The following is a 20,000-nucleotide window of genomic DNA, read 5'->3' as shown; positions in this document are numbered from 1 at the left end:
ATTAAAAAACACTATTTTTTTTCAAATAGATAACTGCAACTTGTGTGTTTAGAGTCACATGTTAAAGAGAAAGAAGAAGTTTATACTCACTTATAACAAGCAGCTTCACCTGTGTGATCAGTGTAATGTAACGTTGTTCTGTCCTGCTGGTTTCTACTCCACACCAGTAGGTCCCAGTATCATCTTCAGTCAGGTCATTGATGGTCACTGTGGAGAATCTCTCTCCTCTATTGTCAGACACAGAGAATCGCTGTACGATGTTAGATATTTTGTTGTTTTTGGAGTTCATGGAATTGCAGATGAAGCGATCTTGTTCCTTGCAGAAATACTTGATTCTGTCCTCATGGTCCTCTGGATAGTTGCATCTGATGGTAGCTTCTCCTCCCAGAAAGGCCGTCTCTGTGACTGACTTCACACAGCAGTCATCTGTCAATAGGAACACACATCACAACCTTAGTCTAGTACTATAGACTGACTTCTCACAGCAGTCATCTGTCAATAGGAACACACATCACAACCTTAGTCTAGTACTATAGACTGACTTCACACAGCAGTCATCTGTCAATAGGAACACACATCACAACCTTAGTCTAGTACTATAGACTGACTTCTCACAGCAGTCATCTGTCAACAGGAACACACATCACAACCTTAGTCTAATACTATAGACTGACTTCTCACAGCAGTCATCTGTCAATAGGAACACACATCACAACCTTAGTCTAATACTATAGACTGACTTCTCACAGCAGTCATCTGTCAATAGGAACACACATCACAACCTTAGTCTAATACTATAGACTGACTTCTCACAGCAGTCATCTGTCAATAGGAACACACATCACAACCTTAGTCTAATACTATAGACTGACTTCTCACAGCAGTCATCTGTCAATAGGAACACACATCACAACCTTAGTCTAGTACTATAGACTGACTTCTCACAGCAGTCATCTGTCAATAGGAACACACATCACAACCTTAGTCTAATACTATAGACTGACTTCTCACAGCAGTCATCTGTCAATAGGAACACACATCACAACCTTAGTCTAATACTATAGACTGACTTCTCACAGCAGTCATCTGTCAATAGGAACACACATCACAACCTTAGTCTAGTACTATAGACTGACTTCTCACAGCAGTCATCTGTCAATAGGAACACACATCACAACCTTAGTCTAATACTATAGACTGACTTCTCACAGCAGTCATCTGTCAATAGGAACACACATCACAACCTTAGTCTAATACTATAGACTGACTTCTCACAGCAGTCATCTGTCAATAGGAACACACATCACAACCTTAGTCTAATACTATAGACTGACTTCATTGACTAGTGGTACTGATCATGTAATAACATATGTAGCTAAATTCATTTTATAAAGTAAAGTAAAAGTCTCTCACCCTTCTTCACCTCCAGCTCTACCTTGGTATAACTGTCAGGTATAATAGGTTTGTCCACTCCACACCAGTAGGTCCCTTCATCTTGTCTGGTCAGTTGTCTGATGATCACCTTGAAGTACTTTCCTCCAGTGTTGTCATACAGAGAGAATCTACCACTGTGCTTCCAGGTGTTATTCAATCCAGTTCTGATTTGATCCTCACATCTCAAACTATAACTATACTGCCCCAAGCAGAAATATTTCTCATGACTTCTGTCTTCTGTGGAATAATGACAGTAGATGATGACAGTTCCTCCAGAGGATCCTGTCACTTTGAAGGAGCTCAAACAACCTGTCAATCAGACAAGAGAAAGTATATGATCTGTAGTAGCAGCCTTTATAAGAAAACTAACTGGATGTTATTACATTGTTATAGAGAGTTATAACAAGCTTCTGACCTGTCATGAAGGAGAGGAGGAGGACTGTCAGCAGGATCCTCATCTTGTTGTGTTCTCTCCAGGTTGGTCCAGGTGTCTATAGGTCCTGATATAATGTTGTGTTCTCTCCAGGTGTCTATAGGTCCTGATATAATGTTGTGTTCTCTCCAGGTTGGTCCAGGTGTCTATAGGTCCTGATATAATGTTGTGTTCTCTCCAGGTGTCTATAGGTCCTGATATAATGTTGTGTTCTCTCCAGGTTGGTCCAGGTGTCTATAGGTCCTGATATAATGCTGTGTTCTCTCCAGGTGTCTATAGGTCCTGATATAATGCTGTGTTCTCTCCAGGTGTCTATAGGTCCTGATATAATGCTGTCTTCTCTCCAGGTTGGTCCAGGTGTCTATAGGTCCTGATATAATGCTCTGTTCTCTCCAGGTGTCTATAGGTCCTGATATAATGTTGTGTTCTCTACAGGTGTCTATAGGTCCTGATATAATGCTGTGTTCTCTCCAGGTGTCTATAGGTCCTGATATAATGTTGTGTTCTCTCCAGGTTGGTCCAGGTGTCTATAGGTCCTGATATAATGTTGTGTTCTCTACAGGTGTCTATAGGTCCTGTTATAATGCTGTGTTCTCTACAGGTGTCTATAGGTCCTGATATAATGTTGTGTTCTCTACAGGTGTCTATAGGTCCTGATATAATGTTGTGTTCTCTCCAGGTGTCTATAGGTCCTGATATAATGCTGTGTTCTCTCCAGGTGTCTATAGGTCCTGATATAATGCTGTGTTCTCTCCAGGTGTCTATAGGTCCTGATATAATGCTGTGTTCTCTCCAGGTTGGTCCAGGTGTCTATAGGTCCTGATATAATGCTGTGTTCTCTCCAGGTGTCTATAGGTCCTGATATAATGTTGTGTTCTCTCCAGGTTGGTCCAGGTGTCTATAGGTCCTGATATAATGCTGTGTTCTCTCCAGGTGTCTATAGGTCCTGATATAATGTTGTGTTCTCTCCAGGTGTCTATAGGTCCTGATATAATGCTGTGTTCTCTCCAGGTGTCTATAGGTCCTGATATAATGCTGTGTTCTCTTCAGGTGTCTATAGGTCCTGATATAATGTTGTGTTCTCTACAGGTGTCTATAGGTCCTGATATAATGCTGTGTTCTCTCCAGGTGTCTATAGGTCCTGATATAATGTTGTGTTCTCTCCAGGTTGGTCCAGGTGTCTATAGGTCCTGATATAATGTTGTGTTCTCTACAGGTGTCTATAGGTCCTGATATAATGCTGTGTTCTCTCCAGGTGTCTATAGGTCCTGATATAATGCTGTGTTCTCTCCAGGTGTCTATAGGTCCTGATATAATGCTGTGTTCTCTCCAGGTGTCTATAGGTCCTGATATAATGTTGTGTTCTCTCCAGGTGTCTATAGGTCCTGATATAATGCTGTGTTCTCTCCAGGTGTCTATAGGTCCTGATATAATGCTGTGTTCTCTCCAGGTGTCTATAGGTCCTGATATAATGCTGTGTTCTCTCCAGGTGTCTATAGGTCCTGATATAATGCTGTGTTCTCTCCAGGTTGGTCCAGGTGTCTATAGGTCCTGATATAATGCTGTGTTCTCTCTAGGTTGGTCCAGGTGTCTATAGGTCCTGATATAATGCTGTGTTCTCTCCAGGTGTCTATAGGTCCTGATATAATGCTGTGTTCTCTCCAGGTTGGTCCAGGTGTCTATAGGTCCTGATATAATGTTGTGTTCTCTCCAGGTTGGTCCAGGTGTCTATAGGTCCTGATATAATGTTGTGTTCTCTCCAGGTTGGTCCAGGTGTCTATAGGTCCTGATATAATGCTGTGTTCTCTACAGGTTGGTCCAGGTGTCTATAGGTCCTGATATAATGTTGTGTTCTCTCCAGGTGTCTATAGGTCCTGATATAATGTTGTGTTCTCTCCAGGTTGGTCCAGGTGTCCATAGGTCCTGATATAATGCTGTGTTCTCTCCAGGTTGGTCCAGGTGTCTATAGGTCCTGATATAATGCTGTGTTCTCTTGGTCCAGGTGTCTATAGGTCCAGGTGTCTAGGTTGGTCCAGGTGTCTATAGGTTCTGATATAATGCTGTGTTCTCTCCAGGTTGGTCCAGGTGTCTATAGGTTCTGATATAATGCTGTGTTCTCTCCAGGTTGGTCCAGGTGTCTATAGGTCCTGATATAATGTTGTGTTTCCAAGTCTGTAAATTTCTCCGTTCTTCTCTACTTATAGGAACTTAAATATAAACGTCATGTACTTTATGTTCCCTCTCTGCCCTCCCTCTCTCTCTCACTCACTCTTTGCAGTCTTACAACTATGTAGTTCCCTATTTCTGTATCTCTCTCTCTGCCCCTCCCTCTCTCTCTCACTCACTCTTTGCAGTCTTACAACTATGTAGTTCCCTATTTCTGTATCTCTCTCTCTGCCCCTCCCTCTCTCTCTCTGCCCCTCCCTCTCTCTCACTCACTCTTTGCAGTCTTACAACTATGTAGTTCCCTATTCCTGCATCTCTCTCTCTCTACTAGTTCAAACCCTCCTACCACATGTTATATATGACAGCCCCTCCCTCTTCCTCCTTAACCAATCACATCTTTGCTCCTACATCACACAGTAGAGAGAGAGAGAGAGAGTGATAGAGAGATAGAAAATGAGATCAGTGAGAAAAAGAGAGTGAGAGACTCCTCTATGGATCATAGCACAGAAACACATTCATACATTCATGCAGACTGGAGGCTGTCGACAGAGAAGAGTTACTCTGCTACTGGAGGGTGACCTCCCTACATCTCTCTCTCCCTCCATCTCTCTCTCCCTCCATCTCTCTCTCCCTTCATCTCTCTCCCTCCATCTCTCTCTCCCTTCATCTCTCTCCCTTCACCTCTCTCTCCCTCCATCTCTCTCTCCCTCCATCTCTCTCTCCCGCCATCTCTCTCTCCCTTCATCTCTCTCTCCCTCCATCTCTCTCTCCCTTCATCTCTCTCCCTCCATCTCTCTCTCCCTTCATCTCTCTCTCCCTTCATCTCTCTCCCTCCATCTCTCTCTCCCTTCATCTCTCTCTCCCTCCATCTCTCTCTCCCTCATCTCTCTCTCCCTCCATCTCTCTCTCCCTTCATCTCTCTCTCCCTTCATCTCTCTCTCCCTTCATCTCTCTCTCTCCTCCATCTCTCTCCTTCATCTCTCTCTCCCTCCATCTCTCTCTCCCTTCAACTCTCTCTCTGTCCCTCCCTCTCTCTCTCCCTTTCTCTCTCTCTCCCTCCATCTCTCTCTCCCTCCATCTCTCTCTCCCTCCATCTCTCGCTCCCTCTATCTCTCTCTCCCTCCATCTCTCGCTCCCTCTATCTCTCTCTCCCTCCATCTCTCTCTCCATCTCTCTCTCCCTTCATCTCTCTCTCTCTCCATCTCTCTCTCCCTCCATCTCTCTCTCCCTCCATCTCTCTCTCCCTTCATCTGTCCCTCCATCTCAGCTCTGTGTGTCTAGTGACAGTGGTACATGCTGATGAGACAGGTACTGAGTTTACTGACAGCACCAGTGGAGGCTGGTGAGGGGAGGACTACTTATAGTAATGTCTAGAATGGAACGTATCAAACACATAGAAATATATTGGTGCTTTATTGATAAATACACAGAGTCTCATTTCCCATCAAGTGGAGTAAAAAACACTGAATAATCAAAGGTTCCTAAAAGCTACAAACTGTCTCTGTTTGTTCAAGTCAGTGTTACATTCACAGTAGAAACAATGAATGAATGAATGGACGTGCTGAATGTAATGACTGACAAACAAACAAAATAATGATGTAATGATAATGATGAACAGATGATTGAACTAACGAATGATGAATGAACGAGAACAAATAAACAATGAAAATGTTGAATAAAAATGTGAATGAATGAACGAACAAATTAATACATGATTAAATGAATATATGAACAAATTAAGAAATTATTGATCAAATAAATGAATGAATTAAAAACACAAATTAATGACTAAATGACAACATGAAAACATGAAGACATGAAAACATGAAGATGTGAATTCATGCTGTGCCATGCAGATCAGTGACAGTAACATAGTGGAGACAGGCTGGATCTCTGGGGAAGTTGACAGTAGCATAGTGGAGACAGGCTGGATCTCTGTGGAAGTTGACAGTAGCAGAGTGGATCTCTGGGGAAGTTGACAGTAGCATAGTGGAGACAGGCTGGATCTCTGTGGACAGGCTGGATCTCTGGGGAAGTTGACAGTAGCATAGTGGAGACAGGCTGGATCTCTGTGGAAGTTGACAGTAGCAGAGTGGAGTCAGGCTGGATCTCTGGGGAAGTTGACAGTAGCATAGTGGAGACAGGCTGGATCTCTGGGGAAGTTGACAGTAGCATAGTGGAGACAGGATGGATCTCTGGGGAATCTCTGTTGACAGTAGTATAGTGGAGTGGATGGGGACAGTGGATCTCTGGGGAAGTGACAGTAGACAGACTGGATGGATCTCTGGGGAAGTTGACAGTGGAGCAGGATGGAGTGGAGACAGGATGGATCTCTGGGGAAGTAGCACAGTGGAGTAGGCTGGATCTCTGGGGAAGTTGACAGTAGACAGTGGAGTCAGGCTGGATCTCTGGGGAAGTTGACAGTAGCATAGTGGAGACAGGCTGGATCTCTGGGGAAGTTGACAGTAGCACAGTGGAGTCAGGCTGGATCTCTGGGGAAGTTGACAGTAGCACAGTGGAGTCAGGCTGGATCTCTGGGGATGTTGACAGTAGCACAGTGGAGTCAGGCTGGATCTCTGGGGAAGTTGACAGTAGCACAGTGGAGTCAGGCTGGATCTCTGGGGAAGTTGACAGTAACGTAGGTCACATTGTCTGAAACCTCTGTAGACGGACCAACATTGAAGTGGATGTCATCTCGACGAGGATTGGTTGTGTTGGTATAGATGGTGGTGATGTCACAGGCTGAATCTGGGTTCTGATTGGTTGCTGTGGCGTAGATAGGGTTAGTGATGGTTCCTGTGTCTGGATCTTGGTTGGTTGTCATGGAGTCAGGCATCAACAGGCTGGCAGAGTGTTTGGATGCTGAAGAGGAAAAAAAGATGTTTAGAAAAATCTATGTTTATTTTTGACATATTTGTTAATTTTTTAAATAATGATTGTGTGTGACAACTAGTGTACCTGTTGGTCTCCTGTCTCTGTCTCTCCTCTGTCTGAAGAACATGAACAGCAGCAGACCCAGCAGTAGTAGAACAACACCCAGAACTCCACCAGAGAACATCACAACACCTAGAACACTCAGAACACCACCAGAGAACATCACAACACCTAGAACACCCAGAGCAACACCAGAGAACATCACATCACCTAGAACACCCAGAACAACACCAGAGAACATCACATCACCTAGAACACCCAGACCAACACCAGAGTACATCACATCACCTAGAACACCCAGAACAACACCAGAGAACATCACATCACCTAGAACACCCAGACCAACACCAGAACACCCAGAACATCAGAGAACATCACATCACCTAGAACACCCAGACCAACACCAGAGTACACCCAGAACCCCAACACCAGAGAACATCACATCACCTAGAACACCCAGACCAACACCAGAGAACATCACATCACCTAGAACACCCAGAACAACACCAGAGAACATCACCTAGAACACCCAGACCAACACCAGAGAACATCACATCACACCTAGAACACCCAGAGACAGTACACCAGGCATACATCACATCACCTAGAACACCCAGATCAACACCAGAACATCACATCACCTAGAACACCCAGAGACAGTACTCAGGCATAATGTAACAGTGATGCTACATTTAGCTCGTCTCTACTGTACTGTACCTCTGGGTTTCTACCATTTCAGAGGGAGGGAGGAGGGAAGACAACATTAGACACAGAAACAGGTGGTGTTGAAGAGAGCAGAACATAGAGAGGAAATGTCAATGAGATATCAATAGTCACAGTCAGATTATTCAATCTAATATCAAGTATCAGGCAAAGTCAATGTGTTGTTAATGTGGTGCAATGTTATTCACTGTCTGGAGGTGGAAGATGTAATGACTAGTTTCCACCACAAGGTGGTGTATCTTTAGATTCATAGTTGTAGTTTATGAGGACAGGATGCTTGGTAGTTGTAGTCCATGTTACCGTATGGTATTTTAATAAAGACCATGTTACAATATGATGCTTGGTAGTTGTAGTTAATCTCTCAGTGTCATGCGGTGCCGAGGGTTCATTATGTTACCTTGGTGATGCTGTCGTTACCTTGTATTCTAGTTATGTCTGTGGTGGTGATGCTGTCGTTACCTTGTATTCTAGTTATGTCTGTGGTGGTGATGCTGTCGTTACCTTGTGTTCTAGTCATGTCTGTGGTGATGCTGTTGTTACCTTGTGTTCTAGTCATGTCTGTGGTGATGCTGTTGTTACCTTGTGTTCTAGTCATGTCTGTGGTGGTGATGCTGTTGTTACCTTGTGTTCTAGTCATGTCTGTGGTGATGCTGTTGTTACCTTGTGTTCTAGTCATGTCTGTGGTGGTGATTCTGTTGTTACCTTGTGTTCTAGTCATGTCTGTGGGTGATGCTGTCGTTACCTTGTGTTCTAGTCATGTCTGTGGTGGTGATGATGTCGTTACCTTGTGTTCTAGTCATGTCTGTGGTGATGCTGTTGTTACCTTGTGTTCTAGTCATGTCTGTGGTGGTGATTCTGTTGTTACCTTGTGTTCTAGTCATGTCTGTGGGTGATGCTGTCGTTACCTTGTGTTCTAGTCATGTCTGTGGTGGTGATGATGTCGTTACCTTGTGTTCTAGTCATGTCTGTGGTGATGCTGTTGTTACCTTGTGTTCTAGTCATGTCTGTGGTGTGATGCTGTTGTTACCTTGTGTTCTAGTCATGTCTGTGGGTGATGCTGTTGTTACCTTGTGGTCTAGTCATGTCTGTGGTGGTGATGCTGTTGTTACCTTGTGTTCTAGTCATGTCTGTGGTGGTGATGCTGTTGTTACCTTGTGTTCTAGTCATGTCTGTGGTGGTGATTCTGTTGTTACCTTGTGTTCTAGTCATGTCTGTGGTGGTGATGCTGTTGTTACCTTGTGTTCTAGTCATGTCTGTGGTGGTGATGCTGTTGTTACCTTGTGTTCTAGTCATGTCTGTAGTGATGCTGTTGTTAACTTGTGTTCTAGTCATGTCTGTGGTGGTGATGCTGTCGTTACCTTGTGTTCTAGTCATGTCTGTGGTGGTGATGATGTCGTTACCTTGTGTTCTAGTCATGTCTGTAGTGATGCTGTTGTTAACTTGTGTTCTAGTCATGTCTGTAGTGGTGATGCTCTTGTTACCTTGTGTTCTAGTCATGTCTGTGGTGGTGATGCTGTCGTTACCTTGTGTTCTAGTCATGTCTGTGGTGGTGGTGATGCTGTTGCTCCTACTGTTCCATAAATAAGGAAGGAGAGCGAGAGAGAGAGAGAGAGAGAGTGCGCCTGCGTACTTGTTTACGTGTGTGGTTTGGGGTGTGTAATTCTGAGACTGAAAGACTATAACTCTGTGTGTTTCAGAGGAAGTGGTGTGAACCTTGACCTACAATGACTGTAACTACTAGTCTCTCAATACAGAATCTCTCTGAGTACAGTTACCATACTAAAGATAATGACTATAACTACTAGTCTCCCAATACAGAACCTCTCTGAGTACAGTTACCATACTAAAGATAATGACTATAACTACTAGTCTCTAATACAGAACCTCTCTGAGTACAGATACAATACTAAAGATAATGACTATAACTACTAGTCTCTAATACAGAACCTCTCTGAGTACAGTTGCCATACTAAAGATAATGACTGTAACTACTAGTCTCTAATACAGAACCTCTCTGAGTACAGATACAATACTAAAGATAATGACTATAACTACTAGTCTCTAATACAGAACCTCTCTGAGTACAGTTACCATACTAAAGATAATGACTATAACTACTAGTCTCTCAGTACAGAACCTCTCTGAGTACAGATACAATACTAAAGATAATGACTATAACTACTAGTCTCTAATACAGAACCTCTCTGAGTACAGTTACCATACTAAAGATAATGACTATAACTACTAGTCTCTAATACAGAACCTCTCTGAGTACAGATACAATACTAAAGATAATGACTATAACTACTAGTCTCTAATACAGAACCTCTCTGAGTAGTTACAATACTAAAGATAATGACTATAACTACTAGTCTCTCAATACAGAACCTCTCTGAGTAGTTACAATACTAAAGATAATGACTGAACAGGTTATAGGGACTAAATGACAAGGGTTAATATTAGTGACTGGGGGAGAGGTAGGTGTGGAGATGAGATGTGATAGGGGGAGAGGAGAGGAGGAGGCGTGAGAGGGAGATGTGAGGGGGAGAGGGCGGTGTGGAGATGAGATGTGATAGGGGAGAGGAGAGGAGGAGGTGTGAGAGGGAGAGGAGGAGATGTGAGGGGGGGGGGAGAGGAGAAGAGCGACGTGAGAGGGAGATGTGAGGGGGGAGGGGCGGTGTGGAGATGATATGTGATAGGGGGAGAGGAGAGGAGGAGGCGTGAGAGGGAGATGTGAGGGGGAGGGGGAGAGAGGAGAGGAGGAGGTGTGAGAGGGAGATGTGAGGGGGAGAGGGGAGAGGAGAGGAGGAGGCGTGAGAGGGAGATGTGAGGGGGGAGAGGAGAAGAGGCGACCTGAGAGGGAGAGGAGGAGATGTGAGGTGGGAGAACAAAAGGAAGACAGAGAGAGAAAGAGACGACAGAGGAGGGACAAAGATAAATGAAGAGAGAGAGATGTAGGCCTACAGATAAGTGTGTAGGCTTTAGAGAGCAGTTCTACTGAGGGTAATATACCTGCTGTGGAGTTTGAGGAGTCAGTTGCCATGGTGATGGGTGTTGATGGGTGTGTCGTGGAGAGGAGAGGTCTGGAGGTGATGGAGCCAGGGTTGGGAGGAACAGGAGCTGTAGAGAGAGATAGAGAGTCACGGAGAGAGTGAGAGTGAGAAAAAGAGAGAGAACGAAATAAAAAGAGAAAGAGAAAGATAGAGAGAGTGAGTGAGGGAGAAAGATAGAGAGAGAGCGTGAGTGAGTGAGGGAGAAAGATAGAGAGAGTGAGTGAGTGAGGGAGAAAGATAGAGAGAGTGAGTGAGTGAGGGAGAAAGATAGAGAGAGTGAGTGAGAAAGATAGAGAGAGAGTGAGTGAGAAAGATAGAGAGAGAGCGTGAGGGAGAGAGATAGAGAGAGTGAGTGAGGGAGAGAGATAGAGAGAGAGTGAGGGAGAGAGAGAGAGGGAGTGGTGAGTGAGTGAGTGAGTGAGTGAGTGAGTGAGTGAGTGAGTGAGAAAGATAGAGAGAGAGCGTGAGTGAGTGAGGGAGAAAGATAGAGAGAGTGAGTGAGGGAGAAAGATAGAGAGAGAGCGTGAGTGAGTGAGGGAGAAAGATAGAGAGAGTGAGTGAGTGAGTGAGGGAGAAAGATAGAGAGAGTGAGTGAGAAAGATAGAGAGAGAGTGAGTGAGAAAGATAGAGAGAGAGTGTGAGGGAGAGAGATAGAGAGAGTGAGTGAGGGAGAGAGATAGAGAGAGAGAGTGAGGGAGAGAGAGAGAGAGTGAGTGAGTGAGTGAGAGAAAGATAGAGAGAGTGAGTGAGGGAGAAAGATAGAGAGAGAGAGTGAGGGAGAAAGATAGAGAGAGTGAGTGAGTGAGGAAGAGAGAGAGAGAGAGCATGAGGGAGAGACACAGAGATATAATGCATCAACACTAATAAATAATGTGTTAAATGTAATCAGACATAAACACACTGATAGAACGTCTTAGACACCAACCTCTGTCCACAGTGATCCTGACTTCAGTCTTGTGATACCACCACCATGTGTTTATCTCACACCAGTAGGTCCCTGAATCATCTAGGAGCAGGTTAGTGATGGTCACAGTGAAGACTCTTCTCTCTGTGTCGTCATACAGAGAGAATCTCCCTTTATGAGTCACCGCTGGGTGCTGATGGGTTTGGGTTTTGATCACATCAACCCGGTTGGCCCAGATCCCTTTAGAGAGGTACTTCTGGTGTGTCTTAAACCCCCGGTCATAAGGACACTGAATGGTGTCATTTCCTCCTTCTGTCCCTCTCTTTGTGATCACTGCTGACATCACACAGATCACAGCTATGAAACAACCAAAGAAACACATTCACATCATCTCTCCAATAACAGTTGCCATAGTCACCATGTGTCACAGACAGTCAGGTAAGGGAGATAGTTGAGTGACAGGTAGAGAATGTTAAATAATCTGGGACTGAGTGGTACAGTACAGTTATGTGTTCAGGACTACAGCAAAACAGTAAAACAGTGTTGAAGGATAAAGTACGGTATTGATCACTGTAGCGTACAATGATACATGCCAAGAATTGAGTGCTGTGTTCAGTGAGTAACACAGTTCAATATGGGGTGTGTATTAATGTAATATATTCTAATAGTACTCACCACAGAGGAGGCTGATGTTGACAGACATCAGATTCCTCATTCTTCTCTCTGGCTTCCCTCCTATGTTGTACAAATTATACTGTTCTCCACTCACTCAGACTCTCTCCCAGTCCCTCCTCGTAGCTATGAACACAACTCTAACCATGTTTAAGAGTTCTGGTAGCTTTTTAGTCCAGTCCCTCCCTCCCTCCCTCCCTCCCTCCCTCTCTCCCTCCCTCTCCCCTCCCTCTCTCTCTCTCCCTCCCTCCCCCTCCCTCCCTCCCTCCCTCGATTGTAATCGTCAGTTCCTCTTTCTCTACTGTATGTTGATATCTGGGGTTTTCTTTCATGTCAGTGTTTTTTTTAGACTAACATGCACACACACACACTTATATTTGGGTGTTTGTTTGAATAAATATACATGAATATGGACACTTGGTTAAGTTTATCTTAAATTCTACAATAGGTGGGTATAATCCTTGATGCTGATTGGTTAAAACCTCATTCCAGCCGGTGTCTATTTCACAAGTTACCACCAGCTAAAGCTCTGATGTTGAAATGCCTATTTACGCTCTTCCATCTCACTGCGTAATTCACTATCTCATCAGCCCAGCCAGGCAATTTATAAACTTGATCTCCACTGTAAAAAGCATTGAGACATTATTTCACATTTGTTTTAGACTAGCAATTGGTGTTCAACCATGGAGATGTGTATAAACCTTGCTGTCTGTCTCTCTGACATTTGCAACATTGTTTCAATATTGAAATTCGATCTCCAGCTGTAACGATCTGGGTGTAGTGGGTGCAAAGTCAGAGTCGGGACAAGACAGGCAGGCGGGCATCTGTTCTCAGACGGTCAAAATCATGAATCTGCATCATGTTCATGGATATTGACAAATAAATGTCAATAGAAAACTGGTCAAAAGAAATACAGATCGTTTGCAGTCTTTCCAGCTTCAGTTTGAAGTGATTGTGTTAGCTGTGTTGTTGGCTAGCCCCTCTGAACAACAGTGATTGTGTTAGCTGTGTTGTTGGCTAGCCCCTCTGAACAACAGTGATTGTGTTAGCTGTGTTGTTGGCTAGCACCTCTGAACAACAGTGATTGTGTTAGCTGTGTTGTTGGCTAGCCCCTCTGAACAACAGTGATTGTGTTAGCTGTGTTGTTGGCTAGCACCTCTGAACAACAGTGATTGTGTTAGCTGTGTTGTTGGCTAGCCCTCTGAACAACAGTGATTGTGTTAGCTGTGTTGTTGGCTAGCCCCTCTGAACATCAGTAATTGTGTTAGCTGAGTTGTTGGCTAGCTCCTCTGAACAACAGTAATTGTGTTAGCTGAGTTGTTGGCTAGCCCCTCTGAACAACAGTGATTGTGTTAGCTGTGTTGTTGGCTAGCCCCTCTGAACAACAGTGATTGTGTGAGCTGTGTTGTTGGCTAGCCCCTCTGAACAACAGTAATTGTGTTAGCTGTGTTGTTGGCTAGCCCCTCTGAACAACAGTGATTGTGTTAGCTGTGTTGTTGGCTAGCCCCTCTGAACAACAGTGATTGTGTTAGCTGTGTTGTTGGCTATCCCCTCTGAACATCAGTGATTGTGTTAGCTGTGTTGTTGGCTATCCCCTCTGAACATCAGTGATTGTGTTAGCTGTGTTGTTGGCTAGCACCTCTGAACAACAGTGATTGTGTTAGCTGTGTTGTTGGCTAGCCCCTCTGAACAACAGTGATTGTGTTAGCTGTGTTGTTGGCTAGCCCCTCTGAACAACAGTGATTGTGTTAGCTGTGTTGTTGGCTAGCCCCTCTGAACAACAGTGATTGTGTTAGCTGTGTTGTTGGCTAGCCCCTCTGAACAACAGTGATTGTGTTAGCTGTGTTGTTGGCTAGCCCCTCTGAACAACAGTGATTGTGTTAGCTGTGTTGTTGGCTAGCCCCTCTGAACAACAGTGATTGTGTTAGCTGTGTTGTTGACTAGCCCCTCTGAACAACAGTGATTGTGTTAGCTGTGTTGTTGGCTAGCCCCTCTGAACAACAGTGATTGTGTTAGCTGTGTTGTTGGCTAGCCCCTCTGAACAACAGTGATTGTGTTAGCTGTGTTGTTGGCTAGCCCCTCTGAACAACAGTGATTGTGTTAGCTGTGTTGTTGGCTAGCACCTCTGAACAACAGTGATTGTGTTAGCTGTGTTGTTGGCTAGCCCCTCTGAACAACAGTGATTGTGTTAGCTGTGTTGTTGGCTAGCCCCTCTGAACAACAGTGTCCTGACGAGAGAGCACATTTTCTATGCCAGGAGAAATCGCGCCTCATTAGATTTCACTTTAGCAGTGATAAATTCATGAACTTCTTTGAGGAAAAGATTATGATTATTAGAAAGCAAATTACGGACTCCTCTTTAAACCTGCGTATTCCTCCAAACCTCAGTTGTCCTGAGTCTGCACAACTCTGCCAGGACCTAGGATCAAGAGAGACGCTCAAGTGTTTTAGTACTATATCTCTTGACACAATGATGAAAATAATCATGGCCTCTAAACCTTCAAGCTGCATACTGGACCCTATTCCAACTAAACTACTGAAAGAGCTGCTTCCTGTGCTTGGCCCTCCTATGTTGAACATAATAAACGGCTCTCTATCCACTGGATGTGTACCAAACTCACTAAAAGTGGCAGTAATAAAGCCTCTTGAAAAAGCCAAACCTTGACCCAGAAAATATAAAAAACTATCGGCCTATATCGAATCTTCCATTCCTCTCAAAAATTTTAGAGAAGGCTGTTGCTCAGCAACTCACTGCCTTCCTGAAGACAAACAATGTATACGAAATGCTTCAGTCTGGTTTTAGACCACATCATAGCACTGAGACGGCACTTGTGAAGGTGGTAAATGACATTTTAATGGCATCGGACCGAGGCTCTGCATCTGTCCTCGTGCTCCTAGACCTTAGTGCTGCTTTTGATACCATGGATCACCACATTCTTTTGGAGAGATTGGAAACCCAAATTGGTCTACACGGACATGTTCTGGCCTGGTTTAGATCTTATCTGTCGGAAAGATATCAGTTTGTCTCTGTGAATGGTTTGTCCTCTGACAAATCAACTGTAAATTTCGGTGTTCCTCAAGGTTCCGTTTTAGGACCACTATTGTTTTCACTATATATTTTACCTCTTGGGGATGTTATTCAAAACATAATGTAAACTTTCACTGCTATGCGGATGACACACAGCTGTACATTTCAATGAAACATGGTGAAGCCCCAAAATTGCCCTCGCTAGAAGCATGTGTTTCAGACATAAGGAAGTGGATGGCTGCAAACTTTCTACTATTAAACTCGGACAAAACAGAGATGCTTGTTCTAGGTCCCAAGAAACAAAGAGATCTTCTGTTGAATCTGACAATTAATCTTAATGGTTGTACAGTCGTCTCAAATAAAACTGTGAAGGACCTCGGCGTTACTCTGGACCCTGATCTCTCTTTTGAAGAACATATCAAGACCATTTCGAGGACAGCTTTTTTCCATCTACGTAACACTGCAAAAATCAGAAACTTTCTGTCCAAAAATGATGCAGAAAAATTAATCCATGCTTTTGTCACTTCTAGGTTAGACTACTGCAATGCTCTATTTTCCGGCTACCCGGATAAAGCACTAAATAAACTTCAGTTATTGCTAAATACGGCTGCTAGAATCCTGACTAGAACCAAAAAATTTGATCATATTACTCCAGTGCTAGCCTCTCTACACTGGCTTCCTGTCAAAGCAAGGGCTGATTTCAAGGTTTTACTGCTAACCTACAAAGCATTACATGGGCTTGCTCCTACCTATCTCTCTGATTTGGTCCTGCCGTACATACCTACACGTACGCTACGGTCACAAGACGCAGGCCTCCTAATTGTCCCTAGAATTTCTAAGCAAACAGCTGGAGGCAGGGCTTTCTCCTATAGAGCTCCATTTTTATGGAACGGTCTGCCTACCCATGTCAGAGACGCAAACTCGGTCTCAACCTTTAAGTCTTTACTGAAGACTCATCTCTTCAGTGGGTCATATGATTGAGTGTAGTCTGGCCCAGGAGTGGGAAGGTGAACGGAAAGGCTCTGGAGCAACGAACCGCCCTTGCTGTCTCTGCCTGGCCGGTTCCCCTCTTTCCACTGGGATTCTCTGCCTCTAACCCTATTACAGGGGCTGAGTCACTGGCTTACTGGGGCTCTCTCATGCCGTCCCTGGAGGGGGTGCGTCACCTGAGTGGGTTGATTCACTGTTGTGGTCATCCTGTCTGGGTTGGCGCCCCCCTTGGGTTGTGCCGTGGCGGAGGTCTTTGTGGGCTATACTCAGCCTTGTCTCAGGATGGTAAGTTGGTGGTTGAAGATATCCCTCTAGTGGTGTGGGGGCTGTGCTTTGGCAAAGTGGGTGGGGTTATATCCTTCCTGTTTGGCCCTGTCCGGGGGTGTCCTCGGATGGGGCCACAGTGTCTCCTGACCCCTCCTGTCTCAGCCTCCAGTATTTATGCTGCAGTAGTTTGTGTCGGGGGGGTGGGGTTAGTTTGTTATATCTGGAGTACTTCTCCTGTCCTATTCGGTGTCCTGTGTGAATCTAAGTGTGCGTTCTCTAATTCTCTCCTTCTCTCTTTCTTTCTCTCTCTCGGAGGACCTGAGCCCTAGGACCATGCCCCAGGACTACCTGACATGATGACTCCTTGCTGTCCCCAGTCCACCTGGCCATGCTGCTGTTCCAGTTTCAACTGACCTGAGCCCTAGGACCATGCCCCAGGACTACCTGACATGATGACTCCTTGCTGTCCCCAGTCCACCTGGCCATGCTGCTGCTCCAGTTTCAACTTCCACCTGACTGTGCTGCTGCTCCAGTTTCAACTGTTCTGCCTTATTATTATTCGACCATGCTGGTCATTTATGAACATTTTAACACCTTGGCCATGTTCTGTTATAATCGCCACCCGGCACAGCCAGAAGACGACTGGCCACCCCACATAGCCTGGTTCCTCTCTAGGTTTCTTCCTAGGTTTTGGCCTTTCTAGGGAGTTTTTCCTAGCCACCGTGCTTCTACACCTGCATTGCTTGCTGTTTGGGGTTTTAGGCTGGGTTTCTGTACAGCACTTTGAGATATCAGCTGATGTACGAAGGGCTATATAAATAAATTTGATTTGATTTGATTAGATCATTGTTATGGATGTATCCAAATAAATGTCTATAGAAAACAGCTTAAACAAATGCAGCTACTCTGCTGCTATTCTGGCTGCACTGTTCGATGTGACTGTAGTTGGCTAGCTACCAAGTTGGCTAGCTACCAAGCAACCATAGTTGGCTAGCTACCAAGCAACCATAGTTGGCTAACTACCAAGGAAGGGATCAGAACACTACCAGCCAGTATGGCAATAGAACATTTAGAACTAATGACTGGGTCACGTCCATAGATACAGAACAAGAACACTGAACGACTGGGTCTTGTCCATAGATACAGAACAAAAAGACTGAACGACTGGGTCACGTCCATAGATACAGAACAAAAAGACTGAACGACTGGGTCACGTCCATAGATACAGAACAAAAAGACTGAACGACTGGGTCACGTCCATAGATACAGAACAAAAAGACTGAACGACTGGGTCACGTCCATAGATACAGAACAAAAACTGAACGACTGATACAGAACTGGGACTCACGTCCATAGATACAGAACAAAAGACTGAACGAACACTGGGTCACGTCCATAGATACAGAACAAAAAGACTGAACGACTGGGTCACGTCCATAGATACAGAACAAAAAGACTGAACGACTGGGTCACGTCCATAGATACAGAACAAAAAGACTGAACGACTGGGTCACGTCCATAGATACAGAACAAAAAGACTGAACGACTGGGTCACGTCCATAGATACAGAACAAAAGACTGATACGACTGGGTCACGTCCATAGATACAGAACAAAAAGACTGAACGACTGGGTCACGTCCATAGATACAGAACAAAAAGACTGAACGACTGGGTCACGTCCATAGATACAGAACAAAAGACTGAACGACTGGGTCACGTCCATAGATACAGAACAAAAAGACTGAACGACTGGGTCACGTCCATAGATACAGAACAAAAAGACTGAACAGACTGGGTCAACACGTCCATAGATACAGAACAAAAAGACTGAACGACTGGGTCACGTCCATAGATACAGAACATAAAGACTGAACGACTGGGTCACGTCCATAGATACAGAACAAAAAGACTGAACGACTGGGTCACGTCCATAGATACAGAACAAAAAGACTGAACGACAGAACAAAAACACTGGGTCACGTCCATAGATACAGAACAAGAACACTGAACGACTGGGTCACGTCCATAGATACAGAACAAAACACTGAACGACTGGGTCACGTCCATAGATACAGAACAAAAAACACTGAACGACTGGGTCACGTCCATAGATACAGAACAAGAACACTGAACGACTGGGTCGCGTCCATAGATACAGAACAAGAACACTGAACGACTGGGTCACGTCCATAGATACAGAACAAGAACACTGAACGACTGGGTCACGTCCATAGATACAGAACATAAAGACTGAACGACTGGGTCACGTCCATAGATACAGAACAAAAAGACTGAACGACTGGGTCACGTCCATAGATACAGAACATAAAGACTGAACGACTGGGTCACGTCCATAGATACAGAACATAAAGACTGAACGACTGGGTCACGTCCATAGATACAGAACAAAAAGACTGAACGACTGGGTCACGTCCATAGATACAGAACAAAAGACTGAACGACTGGGTCACGTCCATAGATACAGAACAAAACACTGACTGAACGACTGGGTCACGTCCATAGATACAGAACATAAAGACTGAACGACTGGGTCACGTCCATAGATACAGAACAAAAAGACTGAACGACTGGGTCACGTCCATAGATACAGAACAAAAAGACTGAACGACTGGGTCACGTCCATAGATACAGAACAAAAAGACTGAACGACTGGGTCACGTCCATAGATACAGAACAAAAAGACTGAACGACTGGGTCACGTCCATAGATACAGAACAAAAAGACTGAACGACTGGGTCACGTCCATAGATACAGAACAAAAAGACTGAACGACTGGGTCACGTCCATAGATACAGAACAAAAAGACTGAACGACTGGGTCACGTCCATAGATACAGAACATAAAGACTGAACGACTGTGTCGGGTCTTTGCCCACTGAACCGGTAGAACAAACGACCAGCTGGCTTGGGTAGCAACCCTAGATTTGTGTCTGGACTATTATCTTGTGGAAGGATGAAATAGTATAAATTAATTCGTCAAAATAATTAATTAATTAAACTATGTAAATCATTATTTGAATATTTTGGCCACCCGTTGTATAAAAATGAAAATGCCCTCGACACCAAACAACACCCAGGACAGTATATCCTCAGACCAACAACACCCAGGACAGTATATCCTCAGACCAAACAACACCCAGGACAGTATATCCTCAGACCAAACAACACCCATGGCAGTATATCCTCAGACCTAACAACACCCATGGCAGTATATCCTCAGACCTAACAACACCCAGGACAGTATATCCTCAGACCAAAACAACACCCATGGCAGTATATCCAGACCTCAGACAGTATATCCTCAGACCTAACAACACCCATGGCAGTATATCCTCAGACCTAACAACACCCAGGACAGTATATCCTCAGACCTAA

At 44.5% G+C, this 20,000-nt stretch overlaps 2 protein-coding genes across 2 annotated transcripts in view; both read right to left on the bottom strand.

The window, feature by feature from the left end:
- Positions 1-2,007, bottom strand: part of LOC121845219 (polymeric immunoglobulin receptor-like) — a 13,984-nt gene extending 11,977 nt beyond the window's left edge. Inside the window, exons 1-3 of the mRNA XM_042316094.1 lie at positions 1,850-2,007; positions 1,414-1,743; positions 91-426 (exon numbers count right to left, since the gene is read on the bottom strand). Of these exons, the coding sequence (XP_042172028.1) occupies positions 91-426; positions 1,414-1,743; positions 1,850-1,892 (709 nt within the window). The 5' untranslated portion in view covers positions 1,893-2,007. The remainder of the gene's footprint in view (positions 1-90; positions 427-1,413; positions 1,744-1,849) is intronic.
- Positions 2,008-5,890: 3,883 nt separating this feature from the next.
- Positions 5,891-12,494, bottom strand: LOC121845221. The gene is made up of 6 exons (XM_042316096.1): positions 12,323-12,494; positions 11,669-12,004; positions 10,703-10,810; positions 6,992-7,138; positions 6,707-6,895; positions 5,891-6,651 (listed from the first exon to the last, which is right to left on the bottom strand). The coding sequence occupies exons 1-6, from the start codon at positions 12,360-12,362 to the stop codon at positions 5,891-5,893; spliced, it is 1,581 nt and encodes a 526-aa protein (XP_042172030.1). The 5' UTR covers positions 12,363-12,494.
- Positions 12,495-20,000: the final 7,506 nt, after the last annotated feature.

The sequence above is a fragment of the Oncorhynchus tshawytscha genome, unplaced genomic scaffold, assembly GCF_018296145.1.
Source record: "Oncorhynchus tshawytscha isolate Ot180627B unplaced genomic scaffold, Otsh_v2.0 Un_contig_465_pilon_pilon, whole genome shotgun sequence".
In the NCBI taxonomy this organism is placed as follows: domain Eukaryota; kingdom Metazoa; phylum Chordata; class Actinopteri; order Salmoniformes; family Salmonidae; genus Oncorhynchus; species Oncorhynchus tshawytscha.
The sequence above is the reverse complement of the archived record's forward strand: the minus strand, read 5'-3'. Positions and strand labels throughout refer to the sequence as shown.